The sequence below is a fragment of the Cyprinus carpio genome, unplaced genomic scaffold, assembly GCF_018340385.1.
Source record: "Cyprinus carpio isolate SPL01 unplaced genomic scaffold, ASM1834038v1 S000006660, whole genome shotgun sequence".
Classification (NCBI taxonomy): Eukaryota; Metazoa; Chordata; class Actinopteri; order Cypriniformes; family Cyprinidae; genus Cyprinus; species Cyprinus carpio.
In genome coordinates this window covers 1-17,522 of record NW_024879284.1, presented here as the reverse complement: position 1 = coordinate 17,522, position 17,522 = coordinate 1, and the positions used below count along the sequence as shown (strand labels likewise).

General features: G+C 33.7%; 1 protein-coding gene across 1 annotated transcript in view; it reads left to right on the top strand.

Annotated features, from left to right (window-relative positions):
* LOC109066154 (PH and SEC7 domain-containing protein 1-like) overlaps nucleotides 1–10,523 on the top strand; it is a 32,884-nt gene extending 22,361 nt beyond the window's left edge. Inside the window, exons 3-5 of the mRNA XM_042755307.1 lie at nucleotides 5,173–5,253; nucleotides 8,874–8,986; nucleotides 10,460–10,523. Coding sequence (XP_042611241.1) covers nucleotides 5,173–5,253; nucleotides 8,874–8,986; nucleotides 10,460–10,491 — 226 coding nt within the window. The 3' untranslated portion in view covers nucleotides 10,492–10,523. The remainder of the gene's footprint in view (nucleotides 1–5,172; nucleotides 5,254–8,873; nucleotides 8,987–10,459) is intronic.
* Nucleotides 10,524–17,522: the final 6,999 nt, after the last annotated feature.

Here is a 17,522-nt window from a genome sequence, read left to right as displayed (position 1 = left end):
AAGCCTCCCGGTTTTCATCCAAAATATCTTAAATTGTGTTCTGAAGACGAACAACGCTTTTACGGGTTTGGAACAACATGGGGGTAAGTGATTAATGACAAAATTTTAATTTTGGGGTGGAGTATCCCTTAAAGTTCGGGCTGGGTGTGCGAGAATACTGACTGTCCACCTCTAAAATTGAGCGGATAAGCTCTTGCTGCTGTGATGTCCTTGTCTTAACTAGATGGGCACTATAGGAAATGATCCTGCCATGAATGAAGGCTTTAAATGTTTTCCATAAAAGAGAAGCTGAAATGGTTTCTGGTTTGTTAGTTTCAATGAAAAAATCTATATTGTGTTAGATGAAAATTCACAGAAATCATTTCTAGATAAAATCAAATTCCAGTGTTTTTTTTAAAAGTTTGAATTCATTTAATTTTAAAACTTTATGTAATATGAGTGCCTAACTCCATTTTTAAGAGTGGCACATTTAATCAAAATATGTGAAAAAGTTTAAAGTCATTCTGTGTACTTCAGTACTTGGCCAGTCGTCTGTTTGCTAACGCCAATAAAAGAGTGTGTCTGCACAGTCCACATATTTATGCCAGAATTATTTTGAATAAATTCCAGTGTTTACACATAAAATGCTTTTATGCATGTTTCAGTGGCAATTATTTTTATTTCTTTATTTCTTTTTATTTTTTTTAGCATTCATTTTATACTTCAGTCCCCTGGAGTTTTTCGTTCCTTGCCACAGTTGCCTCTGATTTGCTCACTTGGGGTTTACAGACAAATACCCAAAAAGGAAAATTGTCATCATTTACTTACCCTCAAGATGTTCCAAACCTTCATGAAATTCTTTCTTCTGCTGAACACAAAAGAATGTATTTTGAAGAACGTGGATAACCACACAGTTGCTGGTCCCTGTTGACTTGTATTTCCACTTGACCTTAAAATGACACAGCTCTGTTCACACCCCCAAAATAAATCTTACACTTTCCTAACTTTCAAAATGCTCCATCAGCACTTCCTAAAGTATTATTAGATCAGCATAGCCTGTTTTCATACCAAAGATCTTGTTACTACAAGCTGTTGCTAATGCCATTCATACATTGCATTGTCTGTATACAAGCATCTAAAACAACAGGTCAGTCTTCTAGATTACTGTGGTCAACTGTGCTCACAGTTATTTCTTAGATAATGTTTCTTTGCCTCCGTCAGAACCAGTCAGATCTGTGCGTGACCTTAGGTCATTGACTGCACTAGAGCAGTTCAACACACTCAGCCCCTTAAAGAACCACCCCCAGCCTTCAAGTTCAATCCTCACATTCTCACACACACTGTAAATAAAGATTTGAACATATAGGCTCTCATCCATATTCATAAGCACTTTCAGTGCCAGACGCAGTACTCCAGAGGAGAGCATCATTACTCCAGTGTGCTCTGTAGCACCACCCCCACAGCTCTCAACCCACCCCGTCTCACTAACACCATCACTGAACACAACAACCGGCCATGTTTCCATTACCCTTCAAGTTGTGCAAATTGAAATTGTGAATTGAAAGTCAATTTTGCAAACTCTCATATATTGCAAAAAAGTTTTTAAGTTCATATGAGGTGGTTTTTCAGGCAATTCGAAAAAAGGAATATATCGCAAAATTGCAATGGAAATTTTTTTCACATTTACAGGTCACCTGGCGTATGTAAATCTCACATGCTCATTTTTAATGTTCTATATCCTCCAAGAAACACCACATACATGGCCGTTCTCAAGTATAAAGGGCTTTCCTTGCCATTAATGCTTGGGTAACCCCTTATTTACATTGTACACGTCTGTGGTGCATTACGGCTCCGATACGGCCACTCTAGACAATGCTTGTGTTTATATCAGCCACACCGTGGCACTTTTTAGAAGTGTCCCAGAAGTAGGGGTGTGCCGGTACGAGTATCAGTACAGAACGATTCATGGGGCAGCGCTACTTCAGATACACGCATACATCTCCTTCGATTAAAAATAATGGTTAGTGTGGTGGCTGCAATTTACGTAAACCTTCAAACATATGTCATGACTTATTGTTTAGTCACATAATATTGGTTAATGGAAACACTGTCAATTGCCAATAGGTTTTTTATAGGCATAAAATATCGCAAAAGCTTTACACAGATCTGCAGTTGAAACCTGGCTACTGTCCACAGTAGGGTTGGGCTGATAGACGATGCCATCATCCATTGCCGATGGCTGACAGACATCACGATGCATTGTGACCCCCCCCCCAATACCCCTCACAATCCGCCACATCCTAACTCCGTGTTCAGAACGGAAATGAGGTGTACTACGGAACCCCAAAAGGGAATAAAATAGCCTACGAAATGGGAGGAATAAAAAAAAAATGTTCAGTACTTTCTCTTGCAGTTATATCGTTGCGTAATTATTCTGTATATAAAAAAAAATTGCACTTGAAAGTAAATTAAAAGTTACAGTGTTTAAACAGAGAAATGGTAAGTCATTACAACAAGAGGGATTACAGCACAGCACAAATACAAAGTCCAGGCTTTCCTTTTTAAATTGTCAAACTGTGCATATAAATATATATGTTTCATAAATACTGTATATATTTCAAACTGTCTGTGCCCATCCTCCTCCCCCATTAAAGTCATTTATACACTAAGCATTATGAGTGAATCTATTAATTTCAGTGATAGATCTCTATTTTTAAATTCATTGGTCAAAAGGTGTGAGAACTCTGAATGTCAAGTTTCAGTCCTATATTAAAACTAGGGCTGGGCTATATATATATATATATATACAGAGCTGGGTAGATACTTATGAATTGTAATCAGTTACTGATTACAGATTACATGACAAAATTGTAGTCAGTAATATAATCTCTTAGATTACACATTTTTGGTAACGTAATCTGATTACTTTTGGATTACATTTTAGATTACATTTGTGCTAACCCTTATTTGATATAACATATATTGAATTAGTCTAATCTTGTACTATTTTGACAAAGAAAAAATATATTCCACAAAATATATTTAATTCACCAACAAGAGCCACAATAGCTTATTTTTCAAGTGCAATGTATGGACAGTTAATACTTAAAAAATACTAACACTAATGTACCTTGCTGTTAGTGTTTGCTAGTAACACTGAATAAAACAAAATCACATCTAATGATTTTAAAGGATATTTACTTGTAATTAAGTAAATTTAGAAAACAGCTACATTACATAAACCAATACTGAAAAACATGAAATTCACAGCAATATCACTGCCAGGTCAAATATTTAATCTAATAAAACACTAGAAGTGTATATGAATGTATCAATGAAAAACATTTTAAAAAAATAGCTACATTCAAACATGAACCTTTGAAAAAGACTAAATTCACACAGCAATGAAATTTCTCTACCCATCTCAAAACATTTTAAGCGCATAGTAACAATGAGGAAAAGACAAACAATATTACAAAAATGAATATTAAAGAATATTAAACTCAGGTTTAATAGGAAAAAATATAAACGTTTAAAAAAAGGAAATTTAGGAGAATCAGTGAATTGTGAACAACTTATTACCACTGTGTAAATAAAATGTAATCATGTAATCCATAAAAAAGTAACTGTAGTCTGATTACGAGTATTTTAAAAAGTAGTTTACTCTAATTACAAGTACTTGAGTTTTGGAATCTGATTACGTAATCCAGATTACATGTAATCCGTTACTACCCAGCTCTTGTATATATATATATATATATATATAATATATATATATATATATATATATATATATATATATATATAAAATCTATCTCGTGTTGTCAAAATTTTTTACGATATTCGATATATATCTTGATATGTTTGCATTTGCATTTAAATTATATATAAAAAAAAAACTCTAGACCAAGTGATCACTTACTGTTTTTTATTAAATGAACACATGTATATGTAACTCAAGTAAGTGCAAGATGCATTCCGTCAACTTTTTTAGTGCATGCAATTCACAATTTACACTGTGCAACTTACACAAATAAAATAAACTAAAAAATTAAAACTGGATAAGGGAATTTTTTTTTTTATACAAGTTTTTAGCTAAGAACACAAGTCTGACTACTGTGTATGGTTTATGAGAAGCTCTGTGGCAAAAAACTGTTCCCACTGGCACTAAAAACCCTCTCAGATGGGGAGCTAGTTGCTGAAGCACATAGGTATTTCTATAAATGAATACCAAAGACTTATACACTCTCTGTCTATATTATGAAAAAATAAAATGAAAAACAAATGAAAATATTATAACAGTGACATTTCTAATAGTAATTTTACATTGCCATAGCCTATGTTTCTCTATTCACGCAACAGCGATTGAGTTTTGCATTTATACATTGCATTTATACAGCAACCACAATCGCAAACAATACAGTCGAGATCTCATGACAGAACACTGACCGGCTGAATGATGCTTTCATGTAGATCGCTAAACTCCAGCTTGTTTGGTTTTCAGATCATCTGCTGCTGCGCTTCCGCAATGTGGAGTGAGTGCGTGCGCATGGTTGCCAGATTGCAAAACACCAGGAAGAACGTGCATCTATGTAACAGCGAAGCTCTGATTTGGGGATTTGAACTCTTGATATCTGGCAACCGCACTCATGATAGCTTGCGTAGTAGAGCAGTTTGTAGTAACGTTCTGTTTTTTTTGTTCGGCACATATATTTTTTTTTTTCAAATTTAAATACTCAATAATAACTATAATATAAAATCTTACATCGTCGTCAAAATCACCGCCACAAACTCATTCACATGTCTTTCTGAGAATGCATCTTTATAATGATATGTCTCAACTAATGCATACCTCTATATTACAACGTATGCACACAATAGAATAATGTCTTTAAATGGATGTTCAATGTCACGGTAGATTCATGTCTTTTCAGGGTTGTTCATCAAAAACTACTAAAATTCATCAAACCTCATTACTGTCACACTTATGTCACTCGGATATTTCACACATACAGTGAGTATAAAATGATGTGTTATGTGATTATAGTAAACACAGGATCTTATCAAATGTGATTCAGATACCAGAAACTGTATGAGGTCATGTTTTGTGGAACTGTTGCAAATGTGAAGGTCATATTTATTTTTTTTTATCCCTGTTATAATGTAATATTTATTTTCTGTTTGTGTTCACAGTAATGACTTCAGTAAGATGGTTGCAGAAGAGTACCTCAAATTCTTTGAGTTTACGGACATGACATTGGACCAATCACTCAGGTACATCTCATGTGAAGTGTTTGTCATTCAATGTGGCTCATCTGGTTGTATGTTTACAGCCTATAACTAATATCTGATGAAATAATTAATTCGTATGTTTACAGCCTATAACTAATATCTGATGAAATAATCAATCATCAAAAAAAACCTAAATAAAGACAAATCAAGACATATATATAAAAAAAAATAAATTATATATAAAGAAATAAACACAGAAAATATTTTGTATATATTTTTTCTGAATAAAGAAACCAACCATCTATCTATCTATCTATCTATCTATCTAATGTATCTATCTATCTATCTATCTATCTATCTATCTATCTATCTATATATATCCATCTATATCTATATCTATATATATATATATATTTTTTATATATATATTTTTTTTTTATGAATAAATAATTAAAAAACAAAACTTCATCAGAATCAGATTTATTTTTTAAGCCAAGAGAGAACAAAAAGTAAGGTTATGTATAATACATGAGTGGCATTGTTGCAAGAAAAAAATATTATTTAATACCAGAGTTAAAGAGTAAACACAACCAGATGAGCCACATTTATATTATATACAGTACGGGTCAAAAGTTTGGAAACATTACTATTTTTAATGTTTTTTGAAGAAGTTTCTTCTGCTCATCAAGCCTGCATTTATTTGACCACACAAATACAGAAAAAAAATGTAATATTGTGATATATTATACAATTTAAAATAATTGTTTTTAAATGTATTATACTTTCCAATTATCATTGATTTCTGTGGATGCAAAGCGAATTTTTTTTTAGGATCATTATCAAATGAAGCCTTTAGAAATCATTCTAATATGATGATTCATTATCAAAGTTTTTTATTTGAATAAATGCAGGTCTTTTTTAAACCTTTTATTCATCAAATATATGAGACAGCAGAACTGTTTTCCAACCAATCATAATAAATAGGCATATTAGAATGATTTTTCTAAATGATCATGTGATAGATGGATGTTACATGTGACACTTGAAGGCTGGAGTAATGATGCTGAAAATTCAGAATGTTTTTTTCTGTATTTTGTGATCAAATAACACTGCCAGGCTTGATGAGCAAGAAGAAACTTCTTTCAAAACATTAAAAATAGTAATGTTTCCAAACTTTTGACATGTATGTGTATATATATATAGATATTATATATATATAACTATATATATATATATATATATAGTATATACACATATATATATATATATATATATTATATATATATATATTATATAATATATATATATATATATATATTATATAAAAATATTGTGATATATTACAAAATAAATAACAACAAAACAACAAAATAATGCTGAAAAATAACAATATGTTTGAATTTTTGAAGTCTTTTTTGAAGAACATAATATATTTAGTTATAATTTTTAAGTTTTTATTATTGTTATTTATTTAAAGGCCCCTTTTTAATCACAGTCCAGGAATCACTCTTTCCAAAGTTCAGATAATTGGCCAGTGTTCACAGACTTTTTCATTCATCAGTTTTGCGTGGTTCTGGGTCTTTATTTCATACTGTGGTGTGCCCACACACATCATAACACTCTGGAGTCGATTAACGCGTATACGCGTTTGGGGTATTTTCTCCTGATAACCCCGAAAAGAACTAATTACAACTTTCAGTTTTGATCGTACAGATAAGTGCAATACATCAATCGAAATCTGTAAAGGGTCTACTGTTTTTTGTATACAGACAATAATAACAACAAAACTTTGTGCACTTATAAAATAAAGATAAACAAACAAGGAGTGCTGTCTGCAGCCTTTGTCTGCGCTGATCTTCAGATACAATAATCCGTCAATAAAATGAACTGTAACTCAGTGAATACTCAACGAAGAGACATGAGAGAGAATATCTATAGAAAGCCTGAACATGTCTACTTTTTAAACTAAACAAGGTGCTGCTGAAAACAAATATTCTGTGATAAAGTAATCCATATGAAAACCACGCGATGTGCCGTTTTTCACGGCTCCCTTAATTATCTTCTAATGCGACCACGCCCCGCGGCCGAGCGCGCTTTGAGATTCAAAATGTTCACTGAAGCGCGCGGCTTTTTTGATACGCCCACACAACAGAAGACAACGCCAGCGAGATGGTTTTCTTCAAGTTTTTATTTATTATTTGGACTGTTTGCTTCGCGATGAGAGGAATAAGACATAAATCACCCCAAAAAGATGTCATTTTGGTTGAGGATTGAGATTTGGATTTCCTCAGAAAAAAGAATGAAGCACTTTATTCAGCAGAGATCTAAAACTGAGTAAGTCTCTTTTATTATTTATATACTTGTACTAGTTTTCACATAACGTGTAAAACATTTTAACTAGTTAGGACTTTTTCCAAAGACTTTTTCCAAACTATAATTCCTGACTAAATGTGATAATCAAGTGAAATATATGAAGTTTCAATAACAATATAACACTACTATAACCATTCATCAAAAGCTTGATGTGTAATAATAATATAAATGTTTACCAATAAATGTAACGTAGTAACAATGTAACAATCATGTGCTGTTCTAGATGTCAATTTATCCCCCCTAAAAAACCTAAAAAAAAATAATCTCAGCTCTTTCAACATTAAATAATAATAATAATCATAATAATAATAATAATAATAATAATAATATAATGATAATAATAACAATAAATGTTTTTTTTGTAGAAAATAAGATTGTTAAAAGGATTTCTGAAGGATTGTGTGACTGGAGTAATGATGCAAAAAAATTCAGTTTGTGAAAGTCAGCTTTGATTGTTACTTATAAACTGTCTTAACTGCATCACAAGTGAATATTAAATTAATGGTTTTGGGTCGGGATAATTAAATATATTCTAAATAAATACTACAAAGACATAAAATTATATAGATTTATTTTGTCTTCACCATTCTTTCTTGTAACTCATCCCTCTCAAGTGACACAGCTGACTGAAGGCTCATTTATGCAAGCTCATTATGCAGGGCCTTTGTCTCTTCTCAGGGTGTGAATTCATGATAGTTGACGCCTACTCGCATATGACTTTTACCATACAAAAACAGTGCCTTAGAAAATTCAAATCAATATATTGTTTTCTGTAAGTGAGTAACAAGATGATTTTTCACATCATTTAGAAAAAAAAAAATTCTAGGCTACAAGCTCCAGTTCTTCAAAAATTCTGGGAACCAATTTTCTGTATGTGTTTTATTGCCTTTTTCAAGTGATTTAAACATTTTTTAGTTTTTCACTAAACCACCAGCATAAACATTTTTGTTTCACAAAAACAGCCAATTCATGTACATACATGCTGCCCACCACCCCGGCCCACAGATTATTATAGCCTAGTTGGTGCATGATTACAGTGAGATTTAGACTTTAGCCATTTAGATATTATAAGAAAATGAAAAAAGCACAAATGTCAGGGCATGACAAACTTCTCCAGGCCCAAAAATACCCTTAGACTCCAGAGGGTTAATGGGGGGCTTGCTGTGATTGGCTCTTTTTGTCTTCTGTCTTGTATCTGGACCTGTTACTGGACCCCTGATGAGTCTTCACACAAGCTACAAACAAGACGAAGTTCATGGTCATGTTATATTGCTGTTTTTGTGTTGCAGATGTTTTCTGAAAGCATTCTCACTAATGGGCGAGACTCAGGAGAGAGAGCGGGTGTTAATTCATTTCTCTAATCGGTATTATCAGTGTAATCCCACCGTCATCACTGCACAAGGTACTGCATGTCTCAGCCTTATGCAACCTTTCTCATTTACTCATTACTTACAAGATAAGTATTTCAGATCAATTGAAGATGTAAGGGATCCTTATTATCCAGTGGTGGATGAAGTTCTGAGTAAAGGACAGATCATCCTAATAAAACATTACTCCATAAAAGTATAAGTACTCATTTCAAATTTAATTGATTTATTTTTACTAGTAACAAGTACAAGTACTTGATTTTTTTTAATGTAGTAAAGCATTTAAAGGTGAAATGTACAGATTGATTCGTGTTTTTTTTCTAGCCAGCAGTAGTCAGAGTAGTCATTAATCAGCACTAATAAGACAAATTAGTGCATTCATTTAATATGCATTGATCTGCAAATAAGACAACTTTTTATTTTGATTACCCAAACAATTAACAAGTGAAATAATGTAGTATTTTAAAATACAAATTTGTGTAGGTCACGTGGCTTAAACAGCTCACTCCTTTACAGCAGGATTTACTTCACAAATATTATGACAGTCATTATGCTAAATATGATTTTCTTTACAATAATCAGTACTAAAAATTCACACCATGTGTTGTGTTTTTTGGTAATATCTCGTTCTTTGCCATTCTGAACAGCTCATTGAATTCAGGTCGATTTCAAATAAAAAACAGTTTTCAAGTGGATCAGTCGCGATTCACACAAATGAATAATTAGTGTTTGAATTTGTGACCAGTTCAACAGGTTCATTGAAAATAATCAGTTTGTTCACAAATCAGACATCAAAGTATTAAATAATAAAGTTTTCGGAATAGTGAAGTAGGAGTTACTCATCTCAAAATACTGTAATAAAAGTAAGTAAGATACTCAAAAAATGGGTGCTTAAGTAAGGAAGTAAAATATGGATCTTGTCACTTCTGGTCCACCGCAATTTATTGTAACTTTAACATGGTTCTACCAAAAACCAAAAATGAAAAAATATTTAGTGCTATATATTTTGGTTTTATATCGCTCTCTCTCCTGTGAGTGAAGAAGGAGAGTGTGGCATAATGCAAAACACGTGTTACTAGCTTGGCTAATATTGTCTCAAACAAAAAATTGCCCTGAGGACTATTTCTGTGTTTAATGCCTCGGCATATAGAAGTTGCTCCATATGAAATCTATTAATAAAACGTTTGTGGTTTTGCACAACATTGTACCTGTTGGATAAAGTCTCTCTTCACTAATTCTTCATGAAACATTGGGTTTAATTGCTCATTCAGTATCATTGTGTTTCTTCCATAGCAACCTTCTTAGTAACAGCTATGACCAGTATATGGGTAAAAAGCTAAGCCATCTCCTTGTTGCTAAGACTGTTGCCATGGAAGTGATGTTAGACTTTCTCCTGATGCATAGTTGAATGTGTGTGTGTGATATCAAAAGTTATGATAATATAAGAACATTCACACAGTGACACAAGTATGTGTGAGTTGTGACCGAAGGTTCATTGACGTTTGCAGATGGAGTTCATTGTGCCTTACATGTGCGCTAATGCTGCCTCAACACATGACCTTCATGGCCCAGTAAGTGACCATGCTGACAGAAGCTGTCTTTTCCAAAAGCACATGAATGCAGTCACCGTTTGGCCTTTCAGAGCAGTGTGTAATCTAATGATCCCTCGAAGAAGGATATGTCTGGGTCATATTTTCACTCAAAATAAAAATAAATAAGAAACTAAATGTGCTTAATTGTCTATTTGATAATAACTGATAATGGTAAAAAGTCTTTTTGTGGAGGTTGAAATGTTGCCCAGAGATTCTAGTCTGAGAACTAGTGAGTAGGATTGGGTATCGTTTCAATTGTATCTATTTTTATTGATTCCCAGTCTTGATTCCGTGAAGAGTGTTAATGGTATTGTGAATATCCACTGAGCTGACAGCTTTACTAGTTGAGTTTGTTCAACGAAAATAGTCACCTGCACATGTCAACATAAATGATGTGATCGCAAAACAATCAGGAAAAAAGACATGATGCATTTTTCCACTAAAACTTTGATGCGCAACGTCTCAGTTTATCATGTCAACATAAATGATGTGATCGCAAAACAATCAGGAAAAAAGACATGATGCACATTTTAAAATCATTACATGTAAATTTTAGTTGGCAAAAACTTCACTCGCAAATCAATAATTTTGGTCACAAATGCGACCGTTTTAGTCACAGTCTGGAGCCCTGCATGAGATGTTCATTCATGTTTATTTCGTGTTAAAACTAACAAAGTTAGTAGTAAAGTGTAAGGGATGATCACACTGCGGTTTGAACTGAGGCGTTTATATGATCTGTCACAGCACATCAAAGAGTGCCAAAACGGCATTTATTGTCTGAATTTCCAGAAATAAAAATGGACATAATTTTTTGAAAATGAGACTCCGTTTCTCAGAAGTAACAATAAATAAAAAACTGGAAGTTTCCAATGAAGTTTCACTCCTGTTAAAACAGCGCTGTATTTGTTCAGTTTCACCATGCGCACGCGAACCGAAAGACCCTTACTGAAAAATTTTGGAAAGAAAGCGTGTACCTGTTACACCCCTATGATATATGTAAACATACGGCACAACCTTTTCTGCAGTGGAAATGCACGCAAGGGTTCGAGAACGGACACAGGTTCGGTAGCCAGCACCAAGACTGCTCTTCTCTGTGCTCATGCTTCAGATGTGTGCACAAGTTATTTCCCTTTCTGCACTTAAACTGTTTAAAATCACATTAAAATGTGAACACAGGAATCATTGAGTGGACACATGTCTTATCGAATATCTTGGAAACTTTTAACCGTTTCTCGATACCCAAACCTACTAGTGAGTCAAGGATGTTAAACTGTTTTGTCTCTTAGATGTTTTGTAGGTTTGGTTTTATTTCTGATATTATCTGTGATCAAATTTTCAGGGTTAAATCCTTGAAATCTGCATGAATGTGCCTTAGTATAAATAGCTCAATTCAAGCAGAGGAGGAAAACAGAAAGAAATGATTCAGATATGTGCCATTAGTAAGTCCTGCACCCCCCACCGTTTCCTCAGTGAAATGTGAGGTGCATTCTGGGTTCTCTAAGAATAGCTCCTCTCATTGGTCTCCATGGAGTTTGATCATACAGGACGCCGTGTTTTGAGTTTGACACATTCAGTAGAACGCATGTGCCGTGGAGATGTAGAGATCTCATGCCCACGCCACAGCACTTCTCTAGACGCTTTCATTTCAAACATTGTTTAGTTTCATGTCATGTGGGTGAATACAGCTGAAAGTTGTGCAGCCAGGGGATCTTATTGTCAGAAATGTATGCCAGACGCCTACACAATACATGGCTGCATTTTGTGGAGGGAAGCACGCGATATCAAGCTACAGGTTATATAGAGAGACAGAGCAAAATAAATGTATAGAAATATAGTAAATAGAGCCTTATGTGTTTTAGCTTTGAGGTCGACTACTGTATTCCTGAAAACTGGCAAAATAAACAAAAAAAAATACATTAAAAACTAATGCTATGTCTGTTAGCGCTTTGGAGGTCAACTACTGCATCTCTGAAAGCTGACAAAAATAAATGTATAGCAAATAGATGCATTAAAATTCAGGTAGAAAAATGGTCCAGGTTTCGTCCACTGGCATGCTCTTTAGGGGAATGTGGGAATGTCCAGAAGGACAAACATGCTTAACAGCTGTGCTATAACTGAAGCTCGCTGTCTTTGTATGTCCAAAAAAAAACACACTACTTCAACAAAACATACACTAATAAAAAAAAACAAAAAAAAAAAAAAAAAACAAAACTAAAAAAAAAAAAAACAAATTAATGCGCATTTGACTCTATATTAATGCGATTTCCATCAGTAAAGCCGGCTCTGTAATCAACGGTAAATCTCTAACATGTGTGAGCAGTTATGTGGAGTAGTGATGGCTATTAAGTTATATCATCGGACAAGCCATGCAAAACCACGCATCATATTTTGCACATGTTTTGGCGAGCTTGCCAGCGAACAACGGCTCTGTGTAATAAATGCTGCTCCAACGCGGAAAACTCAGAATCAGAAAGAGCTTTATTGCCAAGTATGCTCGCGATACAAGGAATTTGTTTAGTGGGATATAAACTTCCAGTACACAGTGACGCATAAATACCACACAGGCAAAACAAAAGGAAATATAAATAGACAAATATTGCCAAATTATTGAACACTTTTAAAAAATAAATAAATTGTATGAACAGTTGTGCTATAGATGACAATGGATTAGAATAGAGTAAGATGCAGAGATGTACTTGGATGGAGGGATAACAGATAAATATAAGGATATTGCACACTTTTATTACGTAAGTGGGGAACATTTAACTGTTCATGAGGTAGATTGCCTGGGGGAAGAGAAAACTGCCTGTGCCTGGCTGTCTTCTATATTTATGCCTCCCGAAGCTACCGCCAGATGGCAGGAAGTTCAAAAGGGTATAACTTCCTATGTAGGGATCCATAGAGGATTTTCTGGAGCCCCTTTTCCTCACTCTGGATGTATACAGTTCTTGGAGGCTGGGCAGGGGAACATTCAATAATCCTTTCAGCAGTCCGAACTGCTCTCTCTGTAGTCTCTCTTGATGTCTGGAAAGCATGCACCTGCAGAGATTTCTATCATTGATTACAGAACCAGCTTTACTGACAAGATGGGCATTAATATTGTGCCAACATTACCGCGTGTGCATCCCTTACTTTTGGTTCATTAACACGATGCACCTGAATTGACTAATTGTGACAGTAAAGACTATATTGACTATATTGTTACAGAAAGTTTCTATTTCCAATAAATGATGTTCTTTTTGAATTTTCCATTCATGAAAAGAATCCTGAAATCAGAAATGTTTCCTGAGCAGCAAATCATCATAATAACTGTTTTCAACACTGATAATAATCAGAAATGTTTCTTGAGCAGCAAATCATCATATTAGAATGATTTCTGAAGGATCGTGTGAAAATGATGCTGAAAAATCAGCTTTGATCACAGGAAAAAATTACATTTTAACATTTAAAACCTAGAATAATATTTCACAATATTACTGCTTTTACTGTATTTTTGATTAAATAAATAGTCTTAAGCAGAAGAGGCTTCTTTCACAGAAACATAAAAACAGTAATTTATCAAGCCATATCCTGTGGTCTTTTCAGGATTTGTTTTATTGGGACATTTTTTTGTGACAAGATTAATTAACTGCATTTTTCAGCAGTGCAAAAAATGTTAGCCATACTTTTAGCTGTTTGTAATAGCTAATGGTAGTCAATCCTGTTAGAGAACGATTTTTTTTTAAATATAAAGTAGCTTTAATTGCATTCATTATAACATACTTGATTTATTCACAATTTAATTAAAGTAGTCCTTTTCTAAGACATACTATAATGAGAATGAGATTTTGGGGCAGTGTAATAAAACAAAAACACGCTTTGCATTACTATATATGTGTATAAAATCTGGTTACTGAGCAAAGCCCAAAGCCCAAAGGTTTTTTTTTTTTTTTTTTTTTTGGGAATGATTTGTTGTTTTTGCAAAATAGCGTTTTATTCTCAGTCAGTCTTTGCTGACTTTGTGATTTGTGCTGCGAACCCATGTCAAATCATACAGAAAGAGAAAAATGGCTTGATGTGCTGTTAAAGTGATGGATGACAGGAGGCTATAGCATTACTTCATCGGTGAAACTGCAGCGCGAGAGCTTGTGGAGTCGTGTATTTCGAAGCAGCCTGTGTCTCTCTTTGATATCTCGTGCCAGTCTGAACATTTGTCAGTGCCATCCACCTTACAAACTCGGCTGGTGCTGGCAGGAACAGTAAAGTCAGTGGAACAAAACACCGTCTGCGCTTTTATTTTAGAATGCGAGCTGCATCAGCTCCTTCAGGCTTTCTTGTCTATGACGTTATAAAAGGAGAAATCAATTGTTCAGACAGAGTAATTGTAGAGGATATATAATAGGCAGCAGTCAGTGTACAGTATGTGGCAACTGTAATGAGCTTTCTTGTGAAAGCTTAATTTCTTAGCACAAAGGAGGACATTTGGGATGCAGTTTGTCATTATGGGCCAAGAAGGGTCAGAGCAGCATGCTTAAAATGATGGAGGACATACTAATTACTAGGATATTATACATTTGTTGAATTAAATCAAGGTGTACTTAAATTGTAAATTTTGCCATCTTTCCATGGATTGAATTAGTAATCATTAATCAGAGGGGTTTCTTCATTTATGCTGTGCACTGTGATAGCTCAGAGCTCAATCCATGAAATAGCCTTGTGAGCAAATGCTCGGGGACATTTGTCATTAATGCAGTTAAATAATCTCATGCTATTACATTACCAGTTTCGGATTGTAGTAGATATTCTTAATCCTGTACATTTAGTTAAAGGTGTCACCTCCTTTCCATTTGCAAAGTTAATGTATTTGTCTGTTTATTTGTTTATTCAAAAATAGACATTATATGCAGACTACATTTCCAAAGTTTATTTTTTTTTTTTAAGTTTTAAAAGAAGTCTTGTATGCTCTTCAAGCTTGCATTTATTTGACCAAAAATAGTAAAAACAGTTATATTGTGAATATTAAAATTTAAAATAACAGTTTTCTATTGTAAATATATTTGTTTTAAACAACCAGTATTTAAATCTCTTAAATTGCTTTTGAACGTGTCATGTGTCACGGCTTCACTGATACACTGTATTTAATACAATATAAATATAGTAACAGGTCTAGCTATTGGAGAGTCAATCTAACCACATTTTTTATATCGGGCCAGTATAACTTGTTCTTGTAGGTAAAGCTACCAAGACATTTCTTGTAAAAGAATGCATGGTTATAGTTTATTTTAAGATGCGGATTGTTACAGTGTAATTATACATTTAAGTCCTGGAGTAATATTAATTAACTACATATATTTACTCGTATGGTTAGGGTTAGCGTTAGGGTTTGTCTTAGGGTTACTTGCATGGAATTATGCATAATTTATTGTTATTACAATAGTAAGAAAATGAAGTGTAACTAAATGCATATTTTTAAAAGCACTTTAAAACTGCTTACTTTAATAAATAGAAAGTTCAAAATAACAGCATTTATTTGAAAAGAAATCATTTCTAATAGAAGTCTTTATTGTGTTTTTTAATTAATTTAATGGATCATTACTGAATAAAAGTATTAATTTCTTTAAAAAATGTTGTGTTAGTGTTATTTACTGTTTTACTTGGAATTTCTAGGAACAATGATATGAAAAAAAAAAATAATAATAATAATTCATAGTGATAAATACTGTGAAAGATTTTGGCCTCCCGCCTTATGTTCCCTATGTTTAATGGCAGTTTGTAAATTTGATGAGAAAGCAGGACTGACTGATTTACAGCCATTGTAGGAGTGCATGCTGGGATGTCAGCATGAATTCATTAGAGATCCCCTCCTCTGCTGCTGTCAGTGGTGTCAGGTCGTGTCGGACTTGCAGGGTTAAATCAGGGTGATACAGTGCCATCCTGTCCCATTAACAGTTTTAACAAATGTTTCTCTATGCCCCACAGAATATCGTGGGAAAGAAGATGACGTGCCAGGAATTCATCAATAACCTGGACTTGACTCAATTGAGGACAAGATTTCCCGAGCCAGTTGAAGGTAATGCCTCAAACAAATCTCTCAGTGTTCCTCTTTTGAGATGACGTGATGAGGGATACATGACATTAAAAACCGGCTTGATGGATACAAAAATATTCAGAATAGAAATCAGCTGCTCCAGGTCCTTTGAGCCGGGTGTAACACATAATGCTGTCTAATCAGACCCTCTCAACCTGATGCTTGTGCCCCTTGAGACAAGCCCCAGACAAAAAGAGCCCTTTACTCGTCACACAAAAGACTGGACAGAAGCAAGAGAGAAATGATTCGTTTCACAGCAAAGGTTTGCTACTGTCATTCACTTTTTATGTGGAGTTAATTGTTTATGCATATATTCAGTTCTTGAGTTGTTTGTGTCGTAAGTGATGCTCACAAAGATTTAAATGTTCTTTTATTCCGTGGGAATCAAGCCCATGTCCTTGCTGTTGCTGGCGCTTTGCTGTATTGTTTGAGCTACAGGAACAAGAGAAGATGCAGTGGAACAACAAAAATGAATACAAAACTGTTGATAACAACGTGGAATACTTTTGAATTATTTTAAGATTATCTAACTTGTTTAAACTTACCATTAAATGCATCATGTTGATAAAAAAAGTGAAGAGAAAGAAAATATATCCATTTATTTTGTATCAACACCATGAAATGCATTAAACATTATATTAGACTAGGGTTTCCCATAGTGGAGTAAATGGAAGAACTGTAGTGGGTTTGTGAGTTGATAAAAAGCTATTAATTAATTGAATCATAAAAATGTAAAAAAAAAAAAAAGAAAGAAAGAAAGACAAGAAAAACATTCCAGAAAAAGTCAGGGTGACCATTAACAACATCAGAGAATTATAAACATGCAAATTTAAATATAAATTAACTAAACATTCAAATACTAAACTTACAAAAAAAATACTTTATTTTAAGAGGATTGCATTATATGCACAA